Source organism: Mandrillus leucophaeus, unplaced genomic scaffold (genome assembly GCF_000951045.1).
Source record: "Mandrillus leucophaeus isolate KB7577 unplaced genomic scaffold, Mleu.le_1.0 Scaffold92, whole genome shotgun sequence".
In the NCBI taxonomy this organism is placed as follows: Eukaryota; Metazoa; Chordata; class Mammalia; order Primates; family Cercopithecidae; genus Mandrillus; species Mandrillus leucophaeus.
In genome coordinates this window covers 2560081-2579992 of record NW_012110030.1, presented here as the reverse complement: position 1 = coordinate 2579992, position 19912 = coordinate 2560081, and the positions used below count along the sequence as shown (strand labels likewise).

The 19912-nt window shown below is 35.3% G+C and overlaps 1 protein-coding gene across 7 annotated transcripts in view; it reads left to right on the top strand.

Annotated features, from left to right (window-relative positions):
• The window catches only part of PTPRD (protein tyrosine phosphatase, receptor type, D), a 462557-nt gene that overhangs the window by 215040 nt on the left and 227605 nt on the right, over positions 1–19912 (top strand). For 3 of the 7 annotated variants that reach the window (XM_011969902.1, XM_011969900.1, XM_011969899.1), the window contains exons 4-7: positions 15546–15734; positions 16968–16976; positions 17678–17695; positions 19283–19393. In XM_011969902.1, coding sequence (XP_011825292.1) covers positions 15546–15734; positions 16968–16976; positions 17678–17695; positions 19283–19393 — 327 coding nt within the window. The remainder of the gene's footprint in view (positions 1–15545; positions 15735–16967; positions 16977–17677; positions 17696–19282; positions 19394–19912) is intronic. The other 4 variants (XM_011969901.1, XM_011969904.1, XM_011969898.1 and 1 more) reach the window with 2 other exon arrangements.

The window sequence follows — 19912 nt, the reverse complement described above, 5'->3', positions numbered from 1 at the left end:
AGACTCTGTCTCAAAAAATAGATAGATAGATAGATAGATAGATAGATAAATAAATAAATAAATAAATAAATAATTTGGTTTTTTTGTTTTTTTGTTTTTTCCTGCACGGTAATTCCTGCTCTTATCAATGGCAAAAGCAATTGCTGTTTTACCATTGAAAAGTAGTGGTGACCGGGTACAGTGGTTCATGCCTGTAATCCCAGCATTTTGGGAGGCCAATACAGGCAGATCACTGCGGGTCAGGAGTTTGAGATCACTCGGGAGGCTGAGGCAGAAGAATTGCTTGAACCTGGGAGGTGGAAGTTGCAGTGAGCCAAGGTGGCACCACTGCCCTCCAAACTGTGCAACAAAACAGGACTCTGTCTCAAAAAAAAAAAAAAAAGTAATGGCAAACCCTTACTTTTGCACCAGCCTAATGCATGTGATATGCCCAGTAGGTTCCCAGCAAATGGAAGTCTATGAGCCTTCAACCCCCAAAAACCAGTACTATGGTGGACTATGATATCCATTAAAATAAAACTAAATTAAAAATGTTTTGGCCAGGTGTGGTGGCTCATGCCTGTAACTCCAGCATTTTGGGAGGCCTAGGTGGGCAGATCGTGAAGTCAGGGGTTTGAGACCAGCCTGGCCAACATGGTGAAACCCCGTCTCTACTAAAAATAGAAAAATTAGCCTGGTATGGTGATACGCACCTGTAGTCTAGCTACTCGGGAGGCTGAGGCAGAAGAATCACTTGAACCCAGGAGGCAGAGGTTGCAGTGAGCCTAGACCATGCCATTGCGCTCTAGCCTGGATAACAGAACAAGACTCTGTCTCAAAAGAAACGAAGAAAGTGTCTTTTTCTCACTGGGGAAACATTCTTGATTATATTTTATCTTCTTCTGAGTTAATTCCTGAAAAATGACAACGTGTGCTCATGTAACTATAATTTACTCACAAAACCTGTCATGTATAATTTACAAAGCTGTACTGCATAATATTTTATCTTTGTAGCAACAAACACTTAAATAGCATTGGTTATATTAGGGATCAGTGGCTGAAATACACGTTCTTCCTTCCTTTAGTGGATGCACACACATTATTTACTCAATAGCCTCATAGCCATCATCGCTGAGCACTCGAAGGGGCATTAATTTTGTGGTAAGCATCAAAACCATCCACTCATGGCTGTGGGGGGATGGGTGGGTTGTCGCCTTGCCATGTCAGTGAATTCAAGGCTGAGATAACTTTTTTTCTTGTCAATTTGCTGTCACTTTGTTAAGAATTAGAGATTACGTATATTTCCCAAATTTATAACAATATGTCAGTCTATGACAACTAAATGAAAATAAGCAACTCCGGGTTGTTTTCACTATGTAAGAAAAAGGTTTTATTACATCGATTCTGAGTATCATCTTATCATTGGAAACTTGTATCTATTTAATTGGCATGTTGTATATTAAAATGTGACAGCCATGAGTTATCTATAAGGAGATTCTTAATTTCATGTCTTCATAGGACAACAACTCAAATTATTCTTCCTCTTATTTAGGAGACCATTGGCTGTCATACTCTTCATATTTTGTGAGTTTCTTTGCGGGCTAAGGAGAAACTACCCTGGCATGCTCAACTGTCTTCAAATTGTGGGAATTGAGCTATTAGTGGATAAAATTGATGCAAATCCGTGGTATTTACAACCTATTCTAGACTGGCTCCCAGGAAACTTCTGGCACATCTGTAGTGAGGATGCTGAACTCACGTATGTAGGCTGAAGCCGACATTTCTTGCCTTCATCCTGAGACAAAGCAGATAAGGAAGCAAATGGCTTACTATACCCAGCCTCTTTTGCTAGTTCCTGAAGGAAAAGGTGCATCAGTGTTCAATTGACAGATACTTGCTTTGTACTTAGTGCTGTGCTCCATCCAGAGGCAGCTCTGTTGGTGAGAGTCCTTCATTGAGGCATATACTGTCTGCTTCACGAGTGCATCAAATACATGATATTGTTCCCCAAGGGAAGACATGACTGAAAACATATGCAAAAAATCATAACATTTTAGAAAGCCATCCCTGATAATTCTCCTTCATTCCTCATCTTCAGAATATTACCAACCCTTGTAAAATTGACATTCAAATTATTCTGAACTTTTTCCATGTCTCCCTATTTCCTCTACTACTTCCTGATGTAAGTTTATGTTGCCACTAGGCCATCTCAATACTATCCTAAATAACATGCCAACATGCCTACATCACTTTATTCTTATTTTTTGCTTTGCCCCAATGCATTTTTCATACTGCAGTTAAAAAGGCATTTTTTTTAAATGCTAATTTTGTGATAAGTGACATACCCTCCCAATGCAGATGCCTGCAAGCACTGAAGTGCCCGTACACTTGTATCTAGCTTTAAAACCTTTCTTTCCTTTCATTTGCTTTTAGGAAAAAGATCGAAATCCTTTATGTATGCCCTCAGGTTTTGCCTGAAACCCTTCTTCTAATTTGCTGCTTTGAAGAAGAAAGTCAAGGTTTTAGAATTTATGTGGATGCTTGACAACTCTTCTATCTAGTTGTAAAAGATAAGGGATTTCATTCATGGAACTTTTGGTTGTGGTTTTGGCCATTTTTGGGTAGTTTTACTTCGATTGGGTTGTTTTCCAGATGTCTGAACTCCTGTTGAATAGCTTCTTAATATTTTTGATATTTCAAAGCATAGTGAATACATTTCTATCCTGTGTTTGCTTTTATATATGATATTCTTTTGATAGAGAGTCACTTGAACTCAGGAATTTGAGGCTAGCCTGGGCAGCTTAGTGAGAACCATCTCTATGAAAAATAAAAAGAATTTAGCCAGGCATTGTGGCACATCCCTATAGTCCCAGCTACTCTGGAGGCTGAGGTGGAAGGATCACTTCAGCCTGGGAGGTTGGCGCTGCAGTGAACTATGATTGCACCATTGCAGTCCAGCCTGAGTGACAGAGTGAGACCCTGTCTATGAAAAAACAAAACAAAAAACTTAGTTCCATTTGGTTTTTCTTTGGTGTTAAATTCAGGCTGAATTTCGCCATATAAATATAGAAAATTGTTTGCATTTATGGGAAATGTTTCTCCATAGATCTATAATACATTCTGAGACATATAAGTTATTTTTAACTGCTTATTCATGTGTTCCTGTAGTTTTCATTTTTTTTTCAGTGAAACATTTTATATGTGATGTTTGATGTTTAAAGATTTTGATCTTTTTATCTTTCAAGACGCCCTCTAAAGAAAACTACCATTACCTCTGTTTTCAGAATCAATTTTATTCCGTCAGATAAAACAAATACCTACCACAGTTTGCCTTTAAAATGATAAAAACTGTTACTGAATATGGTAAAATAGTGAAATGCTCTTTTCAGAAAAGTTCTTTAGACATATCTGAGTCACTTTATTTTGTTCCTCTTGCTCCCATTCCCTTACATTATTAAAGAGTAGAGGGTCACAAGCATTTTCTTGAATGTGTTCTTGTTCCAGGAGGAGAGAGCTGTGATGAGCTGAGGGGAGGGTGGATTGTTTGTAAAATTTTTGAAAGTTTGGCTTAAAAAAAAAAATTTGCATTTCAGAAGCTATTCTGAGTCTTAAGTTAACTATGTTTTAATTGGAAGGAAGACCCTCAAAAAGTTTGTCTTCTATCTTAAACTTGTATCAGACTTTATCATTACTCTAAATAAAATCATAAATGTCCATTGTGTTATTAGAATATTGATTTCTCACATTTTCTTTTCATGAGCTTGCACCTTGCTCTTGAGTATCACTCAGTTTTGTTCATTGTAATTAAATACTTATGTCTTAATTTTATATGAATTCATGTATTTTTAGAGCTAACTTTTTTCAGATATTGTCATCATTTGTGTAAAATTGGTAATAACAATTGGAATGTCATTTAAATAGTCGTGGTGTTCAAGAGGGCCTCAAATAAAGTAAAGTATTAAGAATGTTTGTCAGAGTTAGGAAAACAATGCTTGAGTATATCTAGCTACCCAGAAGCTTTCTATGGGAATAAGTCTATGTATTTCTGATAATATGAATTAATTATAACAGTTTACTTCTATATAGTTTAAAATTTTGAAATGATCCCAATCTTGTAGAAAAACAGAAACTACAGTACAAAGAACTTATTTTTCCTGAACTATTTGAGAGTTAATTGCTGACATGATGCCTTGCCTATCATTCCCAAATACTCAGGTTTATACAAACAAGGCATTCTCCTACCTAACTACAATGGAACTAACAAAATCAGGGAGTAAACATTGATGCATCATAGCCATCTAATTCTTGGATTCCCGATTCACTTTCAGTCACATTTTGCCAATTGTTCTTACTTGCATTTCACCAGTTGTTCTTACTTGCATTTCACCAATTATCCCTGTTCAAGTTTTTCTAATTTTCCACAGAGACTCCAGTTCAGAATTATAGTTTGTACTTGTCAGCCTGGAAGAGTTTCTCAGTCTTTCTTGGACATTTCTGACCATGATAGTTTTGAAGATAAGAAGGCTGTTATTTAACAAGATGTTCTTGTTTGGGATTTTGCTGATGTTTACTGGTGATCATATTTAGGTTATGACTCTTTTCCGGGAATATTGTCGAAGTGACGTTATATTTTTCTCAGCACATGAGTTTGAATTATCCTATTGCTGATGTCATTAACTTTGATTTTTTAATCAAGGTTGTTTCTGTGAGCCTTCTCCAATGTAAAGTTACTAATTTTTCTTTACATATTTTATTATTTTAAATATTTTTAAATTAAAAACTTCAAAATTATTTGTCTTTAATGGTATTTTTAGGACTATGACAGTGCTTAGAATACAGCAAAATCATGTAAATGGGAGCACTATTTTTAAAATTATTATCATTGGCATCCTCAGCAGCATAAGGAGCATCATTTTTGGTTTCTAATTGCATACTGTAAATTTAGGAGATGCTTAAGACTTTCCCCATCATTTAATCTCTCACAGAGTGCTTTCTTTGTATTTAATAAATTTATGTAGAGAGTCCCTTTGATACTATGTAAAGATACTATTTCCCCTGAAACTTTTAATTTACTCAGTTATTTATGTCAGTATGGATGCATGCCTTTATTTTATTTAGTGTGTTACAACTTATTAATATTGTCTTTTTAAATTTTGTTGTTCAAATTGTCCCGTATTTGGTCAATAAGAGCCCTTTACGCTGACTTCTGTGTACATTTAGTATATACCTTTCATTCTTTGAGTATTTTCTTATACAACAGAATAATTCCAGGTGTGTCTCATTCTTTCCTTGTCCCAGTCCTAACTGGAATCAGTGATTTCTCTAAGGAGTTTTCTGAAGGGAAGCTTTCCGAAAGGAAAGTGTTTCCTTTCACTGGAGAATGGTATTTAGAAACCAAGATCTGAATACAAGGTGTGACCATTGCTCTTGGGTATTACTTCTCCCAGCCTCTCTTGGCTCAGCTAGGGAAGATATGTTTGGTAAGTTTATATAAAGAATGTGTATTTGTGTATGCATACTCATTTACAACTCATATATATATTAATGTATACATATATTTAAAATGATATATATAGTATAGTATGTATATGTCATATATATATACAAATGTACATATATATATTTAAAACTAGGTGTTCACACCAATACTATTAGTTCCAATCCAGCACTACACAATTGATTCTGATTTTCTTTTTTTATAACATTTGATGGCTTAGAAAATTTGCATTTCCCAAAATATAGTGAAGCAACCACATTGAATGTTTTTTGTAGTCTCTTTTGATTGAGCTTGTTGGTTTGTAACTTTCTACAAAGCTAACAAATAATGGATGCAGGATCCAAACTCAAATCTCTTTCCATGTTTACTATTTTTGTCTTTGTGCCTCTTTTTCTAAAAAACAAGAATAAAAAAATTATTTTCTAAAAATAATAAAATTCACTGTATGATTTAAATATACATTTCTGTAAACTGGTTAATTATTTGAATATTCAAAGTAAAGTAAACATTTGTATGGATGTAAAGGGTGAGTATAATGACACCTGCTTGTTGCTAAATATAAATTGACAGGGAATAATGAGATTTGTGAAAGTGGATGGATATTGGATTTTATCTAAATGAAGCCCAAAGAAGGGAATAAATGTGTTTCCCTGATTCCTAAGTATTTACTTAAATGTTCAGGTATTAATAATGTTGCTAGGTAGGAGGAGAAGGTGCTTCTTTTTTTCTCAATAAATTTATTTGATTATGAATCACAAAAAGGGTAATCATTTGCTAAGGCCAAGTACTAATAACAGTATGCCTTAACTTAATGGAATGTAATATTGGAGCTACCACATTTAGACAAATCATAATTAAATCTAACTGGGGTTTATGTTCTGCTATGTAGACATTACTTCGTAATTTGTAGGATAATTGCATACATTGCTTCTAAACAGTTTGTTTTATTCTCTGCCAGGAGTGCCTTGCAAACTCCTCAAAATGTGAGGAGTATTTCATAAAATGAAGCTTTGCTCTGGAATGCTCTGTGGGTAGCTGGTTGGTATGCTGAATATTTAGTAGCTGCTAATGAGGCTCTTAGCTTATCAATGTCCAATTTTCTATTCCTGCATGGCATAATTCTATGAGAAAGCTTTCGAGACTCTTGTATCCAGTGACTGCCTTTAAGAGATACCTAAATCTACTCTGAAATAAAAGCTTAGCTGATTGATTTATAGCCATATTAAGACAAGCATACTATCTGTATGTAATAACTTGCAGAGAGGACCGTGGAAAAAAATTATTGTATCTTGTTCATAATTACTTTTTTGGGAACAGATCTTATATTTATTACATATTCCATTTGGAATGTCATGTATTAACTGGCAGTTTTTTTCCTGCTTTATATAGTTTCTTTCTGACTGGACTAGCATTTGATTTGTAATTAGAAACTACTTTATTTATATGATTTTTTCAATTTTATTCATATACATAACATTTTGATAATGGCCCAAGAGCCCAACTTTGCTAGGAAACATCGATTTGGCTTTTATTTCTTTGCTCTTTATTTTTCTGTTTTCAGTCCCTTATTCAATTCACTTACAGGAAAATTGACTTTGAATAATAATGGTCATGATGTCAACACAGTACAAATTATACCCTGCTGCCATCTGGAATGGTGAAAATAAAAGCTTTATTTACACTGTTTCCTTTAAGAAAAGAATGTTTTTTTCTCTTCTTCAAGGACTGTATTCTGGAAAGAAAATGGTGGTTCTTGTTTGTAGCCTGATACTGTGATTCATTTTGAAATATAATGACTTGAAAACTCATTGTTCAACAAAGTAGCAAATACACCAATGATAATCTTCTGCCTTCCGGCCTCTGAAACACTGATCTGTCTCCCTGTCCAGACAAAGCTTTGGAGTAGTCATTATTAGTCCTATATAACAGAAGAGGGACCTTGTGGCCCAAATTCGTAGGGTAGATATGTTAAGTCTATTTATATCTGCTTTTCTGGTCTCCCTACTGATTTTTGGTGTCTGCTCATGGCAGAAGGCCCACCATTGACAGCCCTTCCTAGATAATTAAATAGAAATTACAGAAGGGCTAAAGGTATAGGCACAGTACTGAATCTCAGCTCTCTAGGAAAATTACTTGACATTTATCAGCCTTTTCATGCTCTTCCATTTCTCATCTACCTTGTACTGGCTAACAGACACGGCAGAATTCTGTCGCTTCTAGTACCAATCCTGAGGGAATGAGAAGCCTATATATACACACATATGTAAGTATATATACATATACATACGTATATATGTGTGTGTATATGTATGTGTGTGTGCATATACATATATATGTATGTATATATGTATATGTGTGGATTTTTAAATGTAGATCTATTTTTAAAGTGTTGTTACATCCCATGGAACTTGCGTATCTAGTCCATGCTGCTTAAAGCATAAAAGTAAAGAATGACCAAGTATTCAAACTTTTTTGTTGTCCCATTCATCATGAGTTGACTCTGATTAAGAGTTTCATCACTATGTGATGAAGATTTATTTGAAGAATAGCAATTTGCGTAGAGGAAACATGACACAATAAAAAGACACCAAATCTAGAGCTGAAAGACTTTAATTTTTTTTTTTTTACTACATGTAGGATATGAAAAAAATAACAATATTACTGAGTCTTTGTTTTGTAGCCACAAAAAATGATAATGATACCATCCTTATTTACCTCAAGGAACTCTAATAACGTTCAAATATTTGTATTTTAGAGATACTGGTCATTATAGTGCTTTGTACTATGTACAATTTTAAATTTGTTTAATATGATGTTCTTATTAAATTCCATTCTGTTAAAGGTGGGGTTTAGTAAGAACATCACGTTAGACAAATCTCATTGAGAGAATTTCCATCTCCAGAGCTGAAAAATGAATGGAGCTATTAGAACTAGCTTATGGAGACTTTGTACGGAGGTGTTTCTTGATTTATATAATTTTCCCCAGTTATTTTCTGAATGTTAAGAAACTTTTGAGATGAAAAAACAAAACTCTGACTTCTTAGTATCATCTTTTAAAAAATTATTTTCTTTAAGAAAACCATATAGGCTTCTTAACATGACCTACTCCCCAGGATGTGGAATACTTAATTCCCCTTCCCTGAATAATTAAAAGAAAAATGCCTGCCATGATACAGGGAAAAGCAGTTGGTTCCACTCTTTTCAGTCGTTCACAACAACCTTTGACATCCCAAATATTTAGAGCTATTTTTAAAATTCATTTTTAGGAACAAATCCTCTGACAATATGAATTTTATTTGTTTGTACTGTTGATTAATCAAAGAGCCTAAAATCTTGTTCAAAGGGAAAAGAGGGCATTTATTAGCTTTAAAGAGGTTACTTGGCACGAACACTACCCTTTAAATTTAGTTGCATGTCTAGATAATCCCTGTTTTTTTATGATTTGCATAGAATATTTTCTCATTTGCAGTTTATGCTGCACTTCTTGTTTTATCAAGCCTTAGAGTCTCATGCCTCTGATCCCTTTAGATCTATTGCTGGAGCTTGGGATAAAGCAAGTACATATATGCTAGTATTTTACTAGATGCCAGACACTAGTGCCAGGCAGCACTAGGCATATTTAATGCATTATCTAATTCAATCCTCCTGTGTATGTGCTTGGTACTATTATTACTTTCAAAGAAGCTAATTATCCTGCAGATACAATTAAATCACAACAATATAGAGATTCTCTAGATTACTTCATACCCAGTGCCTGGCCCAGTCCAGCACAAAGGAGGCCTTCGATAAATATTTGTAGAATGAATGATGCCTTCTATTGACTATCCAGTAGATTTTTAGAACTAATAGTTCAAATTATCTTCTTGTTTCAATATATAGTGTAACGTTCATAAAATATTTTATAGTATCTTATCTACCTTATTTGACCACCTTAAGACCAATATGTATTTTAATTTTCCAAGAAAGTTTGTACTTTTTCTTAAGTATAAAAATCCACTGACTTTCTGCTGCATAGAACAGTACTGATTCTCTGACAGGTGAAAAAGTCCATATATATATATATATATATATATATATATATATATATATATATGCCCATACATGTTTTTATATATGTAAGCCCATACATATATATAAAGCCCATATATATCTTCATGTATATATCATATATATCTTCATATATATCATAGATATAGGCTTCATATATATGTATATATATGATCAGCTAGGACTTTCATTTTAAAAATATGCTGCATATTTAGTCTATCATTTTCTTTGTTTTCTTATGTTATTGAAAACTTTTCTCACTCAGTCTTTCCACCCTTCAAAGAAAAGAAATCACTCTTGTTCTGTGAGAGTATATAAATGCCTCAGACCGTAAGATATCCAGTGACTTAGAAATCTTTATTCCTGTCAGTGAAGGAAGACCCACAGTGTTTGCCTCAACAAAAAACTGAGTAGTTCACTCCTGGGCTTTTTATTTTTCAGCCATTAGTTTGAACACGAAGAATTCCACCATTATTCTATAGATAGAATGACAGTAGAATATAGATAATATTCTATTGTGTTCTTTTCAGGTTCATTGTGTTTATACCTGTGGTTTTGTCATGTCATGCTTTTGACACATAGGAACTTACAACCAATATATGAGGGAAACACTCCTGTAAAATGAAGAAAGCAAGAACTAAATTGTGTGTTTCTTACATGGCAACTGTGATAAATTAAGGAAGGAAAGCATAAATTGTGTATTCTCAATGGGAGGAAAATCACTTGCTGACAGATAAAACTAAAGATTTTGAAAACAAAGTCACAAACAGCCATTTTTATAAGTCTTTAAGTCTAATACTCCTTATGACACTAAAAAAAAAAAAGAGAGAGACTATAAGATGGTTTTGCCTCTTAATAGACTGATACTCAAATCAAGGAGGCCAAATGTGTAGTCACAAATAGTTGAAGAATGGCTGTTTCAATGAATGGCATTGAGGAATGGTATTTCAATGAATGACATTCCAGGAGGATTGAGAGATGTTTCATGAGTTAGTGCTGAGAAAGTAATTGTCAAAGCATCATAAAAATGTCTAATTGTGAGTATTTGTTGAACATTGAAAAGGTTACAAAGGAAATAACAAATAGCTCCACCCCCTCCTGTGAGCTTGTAAGAGTTCACACTTATATATTGACTATTATTAGGGTTTATTGATAACAGTAGTTGGGGACTTTTAAAGACGAGCTACTCTGAACTGTTTGAAACTTAGCAAAGTAATTCCCAGGGATGAATGCTTCATGATAACAGCTGCTTGTCTCTTCATCCACATTGTGTTTCTGTTTTATTGTACTGCCATTACTGCCAAAACCTCTGCATTGTCAATGATATCTAAGTGTTCAAGTATACTTGCCAAACTTTTTAATACTGCACTTGAAGAAGCATACCGTTGATGTAATTGACATGCTTTTTCTTCATAAACATTTTTGTGTTAATCTTAAAAATTGGGATTTTTCCAAAGACCATGGCAAACAGTTCTTTATTAAAGATTTATTTAAATCAGTTGGGATTAGAGTCAAAGGACTAGTCTGGTTGAATTCACGCAGCAAGAGCCCTAGCAAGATTAGGCAAGAAGGGCTACTTAGGACCACCTTGGAAGGGGCCTGTAGCCTTAGCAGGCAATTTAGAATTTCCTGGCTTCCTTTCAAAGAAGAGATTCAGTGTTTGTGAAAGTGGAGTGAAAGTAAGAGCATCATTAATATTGTTTATGCATGAACAATGAAAACAGTTTAACTGAGGAAATTATGCAAAACCTATTACTTGATCATTCACAGATATGTAAGGCATGACTACCTACAAAACAATGTCAGACTGTTTTTCTCATAAATTCGTTCCTTTCAAGTCCTGGGTAGGTCAGGGTTGTTAACAAGTTCTACAACAATGGGAAGTTAACTCTGAAAAATGCTCACATTCCTTTTTCTCTTTCCTTAATGGAACTGAAAGTTTCGTATCAGCATATTTCATTAAGACACCAACAGATTCAAAGAATGTGCTATATTTCCAGGTCTATTATAGCTGCCATTCCAAACAAAATATGTATGACTCTATGATTCACTAAGCACAAGTATGTAGTAATCTGCCCTTTAATGGCCTCTCAAAATGACAGACCAAATGGCTTTGTGAAGGTCAAGTCTGATTTAAATTGTTGATGAATTAGTAGCTAATTCTGCATGATTGAATATTAATATGGAACAGTGATAAGTAAGGCACTTTAAAGCTTAATGAGCACATTAATGAATAGGACAAAATGTTTTTCTTTTCACCTCATGTAAAAGTTTAAAGCTACTAGCATATTGACAGTTTGTTAATTTTTGCTAGCTGCTTTTTCCTGTGAAAGTTTGTGTGGTTAAGGTATTAAGGATATTGATTTGATTCCCAAGTTTCTGGTACCACACATTTGAGGAGCTGTCAAAATTGATGTTATCAAATGGTCAAGGCAGTTTTATATAAATCACTAATAAATGTAGAGGATGAAGAAAAAAGCAATTAACATCTTCTAAACTACACCCACGGAGATAAGCATTCCAATTAGAAATTTCATTATTTCTACAGTTTGTTTTATGTTGAATACTGAGTTTTATTGCCAAATACCTGACAGTCAAATTGGAAACAAGCCACAACTGTCAACGTGTAACGGCTCTGGCTATTTGAATCTGTTACATTGTGATGTTTCTCATGAAAATTTAATGAAGAAAGTGCATTCAAAGAGATTCTGTGCAAAGGGGGGATGGATAGAATTTAATTACCCTTATTAAAAATAAGAAAGGAACGTTCCTTACATTTTCTGTCCCATTAGTATGCAACAAAGATTATCTTTGTTGTGCACTCGTGTATATGAAAAGGGGGCTCTGGAGTGTTCTTTATGAGCCAGGAAGGAAAAGAAAGATCATGAAAATGTATTAGACCGCTTTTCAGGAGGGCATAAGTCAATTTTGTTGGCTATCCCCAAGGTGAGGACTTTATTTCTTATAAACGGTTATTAAATCTAGATTTCTTTGGTAAGAGCCTTTAGTAAGTGGCTCAACAATTCTTAAGCCTTTGGTACTTGCCACTGATCAGCACTGAATATTGGCTCAGTTCTTCTGAGAGATGAACTTGTAGAAGAAAAGTAATGACTAGCAGAGCAATATTTATGCAGGCAAATGTAACTGGTGCTTAAACACCATGGGAGAGATACAGTGTCCTAGGACATACAGAAACCACTCAGGAATCCCATGATGATTTTTGATTAACCTAAGTTGGTTGCTTTAAAAATGGAACATAACAACAACAAAATCTAAGAGCTTTTTCAGAAACTCATTTCTATGAAGGCGGTATAGTTGGCTTTGGAGCACTTGAGGTAAATTACTTTTATCCTTTGAAGCACTTTGTGTCAATAGCTGCCAAGTGAGCTATTTAATAATATAATGTGTGTGGTATAGCAGCTATTGATCTTTCTGCTGTTTTTTCCCCCATACAACATCAGAACTATGTTGTTGATGTAAATATATTGGCAAAACCTTTAAAGACATAAAGAACAGCCTGATGAAATTCAAGTGGAATAGATTATTAAAACTAGCATAGCCTGATTTGCATCCCACTTTTAATTTTTAACTTTCTCTTGGAGCCTTGAAATTCAATTTTTAACTACTGTTCCTGACACTTATCTACTGTAGACCTCTGCTTGGCTGATGATGTGTAAACATTCACAAAAACAACATATTACTGCTTCCACAAATGTGCCACATCTTTCAACTTAAGTGAAGTTTAGCTCATTGCAGTTAATTATTTTTATAAGTGTCTTTAGTACCCAGTCCTAACTACCTGGTCTGATAGGAAGGTATTCTGTCATGAATCAGGTGGCAAATCAAACTTGCCTCAGCTTCTTTTGGTCTTTCACAGACTGTGTTAGTGAAAAATATATACTTTCTACCCTACCCAGCAGGAGAGCCAGAGTCTACACTTTTCCTTAATAGTCCATCAATTTTATCTTACAATAACTGCACCTGTTGTTCAGTGAAATTTCTCTTTCTTGGGAGCTTTAATCTTTGGTAGCATCTTACATTCTTTCACCATTCGCATTCAAAATCTCTCCGGTCCTTAACTATTTTTCTGGTTGTCTCTCTACCAGAAGTTCTGCATAGTAGGATATATATATATTTTTAAACAGTCACTGATATATATTCATACTTAGGCTCGGGAATCACTGGAGTTTCTCTTAAAATCTGGAAACCCAGGCTAGCGTGATGGCAAAGGAGCAGAATACAGATGAGACATGGAGGAACTCCTGGTGTGGAGGGATAAAATTGCGAGTTAATAAGTACAAGACAGTGGATTTGAGTAGCCGCTGCTATGGTAGCTCTGAGGAGGAAAGAATGAAATATGCTTGAGAGGATTTGGAAAAGATTTACAAAGAAGGTGACTTTGGCTGCATGGCTTCCTAGAGGCATAGAGTACCCAGCAGACATGATTTGTCTGGGAAGTGGTGAGAATTTCAATGTGGGCGGAAGAAAAATTTCCTATGAGAGAGGCGATCCCTAAGAGGCTGAGGAAAATGACACCTGATTGAAAAGGACTTTGCTAGTGAGGTTTGAGAGACTGCGTTTACCGCTCGGCTCCAGAGGGAGAGAATTGGAGAACATGTACTGTTGACTGACAACACGGTGGAGGCATCAAAATGGAGCTTCTTCATTAGAAATTGTAACATAACCTCGGTAAAATTCACCATCAACTGTGGATTCAGGGATTATACTGGAGCTTGTAGGAGGCATCCAGGGAGAAGCGATATGCCAGATCTGATGATATCTAATGTTTTCCTCGCTGCTGTTTATGCTTTCCAGTCATTTTAGAATTGGTGGCTTATGAAAATTTATCAGTGACTGTGAGGGGGTATTGATTAAATCAATGCCAGACTCAATTGGAAGTAAAAATATTTCATCATCACGAGTTAATGAGTGAAGCACACCAACATGGCACATGTGTACATATGTAACAAACCTGCACATTGTGCACATGTACCCTAGAACTTAAAGTATAATTTAAAACATTCATGATCTTCAAACAAATGGCCATGTTCTAATTTGGATAATTGCCACCCATCTAAGTAAAATTCCTTCAATGCTTAGATAGAACACACCTTTCTAATCCTGGCTAGAAGAGCCAGCGATGTCAGTTATCAGTGCGGAGCATGATTGTGGGATTTAAGCAACTTTAATTTCTCAAGAGCTAGGATCTGGAACAGTTTTGATTTGAGTAGCAAGAAGTGAATTTGGCATGAGTTGGAGATTCAAAATTTAGGAATTTCAACTTTTTAATTACTGAAAATGGTGCAGGTCTTTGGGATGGAAGAAAGCATTCTCTTATCCCTGTAAGGAACATGTGCTTTTGTGCCATTCATAAGGAGTTGCTTTTGCTCTTCTTTTGTAAAGCAACCTCAGACAATTTTCCGGTTAATTGAAACTCTTACAAAGTAATCAATTTGGGTTGAACCTTATGCTTGTGTGGGAAAATAGAGTTACAAGAAAAACATACCAGCTTTGAAAGAGATAGCATGATCCAGCTTCCGCTTGTTCCCCATGCACTCTCCACGCTGGCACTGCTGGCTTCCATGCTTCTCTCAGCAAAACCTTTCCTACCTTGATGCTTACACTTGTGACATTCCCGGATCTTTCTAAAATCTCCTTCTCCCCTTTTTGTGACTTGGCCGATTGTGCTCTTTCCTAAATGCCAACTTTAAATCAAAGCTTCCTCTACTCACTGATCTCAAGCACAAATGTTATAACTATTTCTCCCTCTTTGCTCTCACTGCATCCCCTCATCGTAGTCAGCCTCATCTGAGTTCTGTGTTAGTCTGTTCGCCTCTTACGTAGGCTGTTTACTCTTCCGATCAGTAACAGCATTGTGACTGCGTTCTAATTTATTAGTGCCTGGTTTGTGTTAGGTTCTCAACAAGCACTGAATAAGGTAAAGAGAGATTTCTGGGGAATCTCTTGAATTTGGAGCATCTGACTTACTAACTGAATGTTTCTATCACCTTTTGTCTTGCAGAAGATCAAATTCCCAGGGGTTTCCCTACCATTGACATGGGCCCACAGTTGAAGGTGGTTGAGCGTACTCGCACGGCCACCATGCTTTGTGCAGCCAGTGGTAATCCGGATCCAGAAATCACTTGGTTTAAAGATTTCTTACCCGTGGACACAAGCAACAACAATGGTCGTATTAAGCAGTTACGATCAGGTAGGGTCTTGTTACTGTTTCTACTAACTCCTAGAGAATTTTTTTTTTTAATTTTTCTCTCTCTTTATTTTTAATTTTAATTTTATTTATTTTTTATTTCTAGGTACTGATTTTTCTCCCTCTTCTCTTTCTCTGTTACTTAATGGGTGGTCCATGTTTGTGATGTCATAGCCTGTTTCAGAGTCTGTCTTTCTCCTTTTCTCTGTGTGTTTTGCAGCTTCTGTTTAATCCACATTGCTCACTGCTGTGACTGTATTTTTGATAATTTTTTAATTTACTGCTTTTTCGCAGTATTTGATGGATCCATTTTCTCCTCTTTCTTTCTTCTTTCTCTGTTTTCTTTTGAAACAAATTTATTTCAACATTGGACTTCATTCAGAACTTGCAAGGAGTTCCAATGGTTGTATCCATTAAAAAACAAAATGTTCATGTTAAACCCTAAAATGATTCAATTTTATTAAAGTATGTTTTCTGCTGTCTTTTCTACATTTGAACTCATCAAAGTACCAAAGTTTAGTAAGTCTGGGCACATCTGCTTTCTTTTCACTAATACATCAAACACAGAAACGTTATCTCATGAGTAACCAGATGTATTTTTTTAAAGTCTTTACCAGTAAAAGGAGGGGATTTTTATTAATACTATGATAATGTCATTGTGAGTGGACATTTTCTACACGTTAGCCACAGTAGTGTGCGCCCATCAAGGTTTTTGAACCCTCCAGTGACTGGATCTACAGAAGTCTGCTTTTGGTGTAGACTCCAGCTTTTGCTGTTTTCTCTCTCTCTTTACCCTTTTCTCCTTTTCCCATTCCCATCCCAAGTTTATGCCTTTGCTCTCTTAGATTAAAAGTAGAGATAATTCTAAATTTCTTAAATTTTAGAGCCTGTCCCTAGGTAATTTCACAGGGACATATAATAATAAGCTGTTTACTTTGACATTGGTAGTAATATTGGTATAGAATTCTAAGTTGTTTAACTGCCTGTCTTCCCAGAATTCTCAGCTTTTGACCTGTCCTGTGATGTTAAAGCGTCTTGTTAACTGCCTCTTTTGCTTGTTGTCAGCAGAATTGTGTAGATTAGCATTCTGTTATTGTAAATAAAGAATTAATTATTCACATGTAACATAGATGATTTAGTATATAAAGCTTTAACTCTGAAAAATTTGTACCAAATTATAAGGAATATAATAATATTTTTATGCTGTCTTTCTTCTCTCCGTATTTAAATCTCCAGAATCTATTGGTAAGTGCTTAGTTCTGAAGCGCACTTCAACCCCACTAATTTCCATATCCAGAATATTATTATTATTATTAATAAAATGCATGGCATGCATTTTACTAACTGTCAGTGTAGACACCAGATCTCTGTAGTGGCACCCACACACACCTCCACAGAACTGTTATCGTAAGAACACTGTGTAGAAAAATTAAATAGTACACAAGTTATGGCACACCAATGTAGCATAGCAAGTAGTATAAGATATCCAATCAACAGTGTTTGTTTCCAGTTAGTCTTTAGCGTTTCCTATCACAGTATATATATATATATGCATATCTATATATATACTTAAATAGATTAGCCAGTGTTTTCCTAAACTATGTCTTTAAAAATATTGTCTAGTATTTTTTAAGAGATATGAGGCATATAAGATACAATTCTAACCCTGTATGACCCCAGACCTGAGAACTCAGTTGCTTCTCTGAGAAAGGCAATGCTGCCTATTGCGGTCTTTACCCTCTGTGATATAATGCAACTTGTTTTTTATGATCTAATAATACTATCTAATATATTCCTGTTTTACCAATATAGTAATTCAAGTTTCTTTTAAGACCTTATTTAATTCTGTAAATCTAATTTAATTCTTCTCCCCAGCCCTAGCCTCCTTCTTCTCGTACTAATGCTTCTTCTTTCTAATCTTATTTGCATTCATATTATCCACCCAGGTGGTACACCAATAAGAGGTAAGAGTGCTGAACTAACGTTCACAGAATGATCTTACTCATTCTTTCTGTCCTTTCATCCCTCTCATCTTTGTCCTGTTTTCAGTATCATTCCGATAATGTCCATCAACTTTTTTTTTTTTTCCTTTGTACTGTTTGGTTATGATTAGTGACTCTCATATTGTGAACTTTCCTTTCCTTTTCCTTTCTCTCTTTGTTTTGTTCATTTCTTTCTTTATGAAAATGATTATTTAAGTTGTGATATGCTTCAAAGAAAGCATATCCAGGTCTTTAGACCACAGACCAGTCACAGCGTACCATCTGTCCCTCTTTTTTTCCTTTTCTTCTTCTTCCTTTTTCCTTTTTCTTTTTTTTTCTTCTTTTTCCTTTTTTTTTGTCCAACCGGAGAAAAAAAAAGATCATTTTTTTTCTTCCTTAGCTGTTCTTGTTCTGGACCAAAGCCAAGGTGGTCTGGGGAACAGTGGCAGACATGCAGAGGACACCCTGGAGCATCTGCTTTTTGTCTTTATCTTTCAAAAGGTTTTTGCTTTTGTTCTTCAATTCTTTTTTCTCTTAATGTCGTAAAAGTCAAAGAATGACTCCCCTTTCCACCTGATCCCACTCGTCTCCAATCTGACAGCAATGCTTTTTTCCCCACTTCTTTTTTTCTTGGATTACTCGTCTCCGGATTTTTGGATCTTCCGTCCTTCAGGCTATGGAAACAAACGGTGCTCAGTATTCTTGGTGGTATGTGGTATTGCTGGTTTTTCATACTTTGACTCAGTGTGCATTTCTTTTGTAATTCTTGTTTTGTATTTTTCTCGGGGTTTTGTGACACCACACTGCTAATCCCACTGGTGGATTTTGATGGGTGTCTTAGGGGATCCATCTCAGGGTCCTCAAGCAGTGGTTGGTTGGCTCTTCCTTGTGGCACAGGCCATGCCTTTTAACTTTTTAAAAATCTTCTAATTCAACTGCTCTTTGTTTTTCAGCAAACGTAATAAATGATTGTAAGTCGTGGAAAACTGTCTTTCTTTTCTTAAAAATCTGCATGTCTTAAGGGAGTTTTGTTTCTTTAAGTGATATTTTGATAATTTATAATGACTAATTTTAATTTTTTGCTTTGTGCAGCCTTTTTGTGCTCGCTGCGTATTTTTGGCTTTCTTCAGCAGAAGACTTTCTTGAAAACCCAGCCTGGTTTTTTTTGTGCGTACCTATCTTTTGCGCCACTTTTGGTACCAAAATGAAACAAAACAAAACCAAAAATTAATCTTTTGTTTTATTTAAAAGCCATACTTCCTTGAAGCAGTCTCACCCATCTTCATTTTATTAGTCTAGGAAATAAGAGTGTTAATTATGACTAGAAGTCTTGCTTGGGAAAAGAGATATTGTTTTCTAATGCTAGCATTGATGATGTAAAAAAAAATAATCTCTGTATGTTTTTCTCATCGCATCATTTTCTGTCTGTGCAACTTAGCAAGAGATTGAATCGACGTTGAGTGGACCTTCGCTTTGCAGGGCTTTTCATATTGTTAAGAGGTTTAGCTTTCTGAACTGAGAAAGCCTTCTCTGATCATCTCTTTGGCAATATATTTTATATCCTTACAGGAGCTCTTCAGATTGAGCAGAGTGAAGAGTCTGACCAAGGAAAATATGAGTGTGTTGCCACCAACAGCGCGGGCACTCGCTATTCCGCTCCTGCCAATTTATATGTCAGAGGTAGGAATGACATAACCCTGGCATCGCTTCTTCATTCAGGCTCAGGGGGAGTTGAGACGCCGCAGGGTCCGTGTCGTTATATTAGTCGTTAACAAGCTGATTTGGTAATAGTGACAGTAGCGGAAACAAGTTAGTAAATAGAAAAGTTAAAAATTTAAAATATGTTGTTTAACTCCAAAAGACAACTCTTGAGTATAACCTATCCCGAGGCTTGAAGTTTGTAAGTATATTTGCATTTTTACATCTTGGTTTCTATTTTTGCTGCATTGATTGAACTGTGCTTTGCATTTGTTTGAGGTTTTCTTCTTTTTCTTTCTCTTTTTTTTCTGTTGTTTCTCTTCTGTTTCCTTATTAAACCCCTGAAATAATTGCTTGGTGTGCTACTAATCAGTTCTCTGTGCAATTCCAAGCATAAAGGTGTTTATGTCTTCATGACCCCTGCTGCTGAAACTGTAAGGATAAAGCTGCTAACTCTATAAATGCTACATGCAAATAGCACAGTTGTATTTCTTTCTTTGT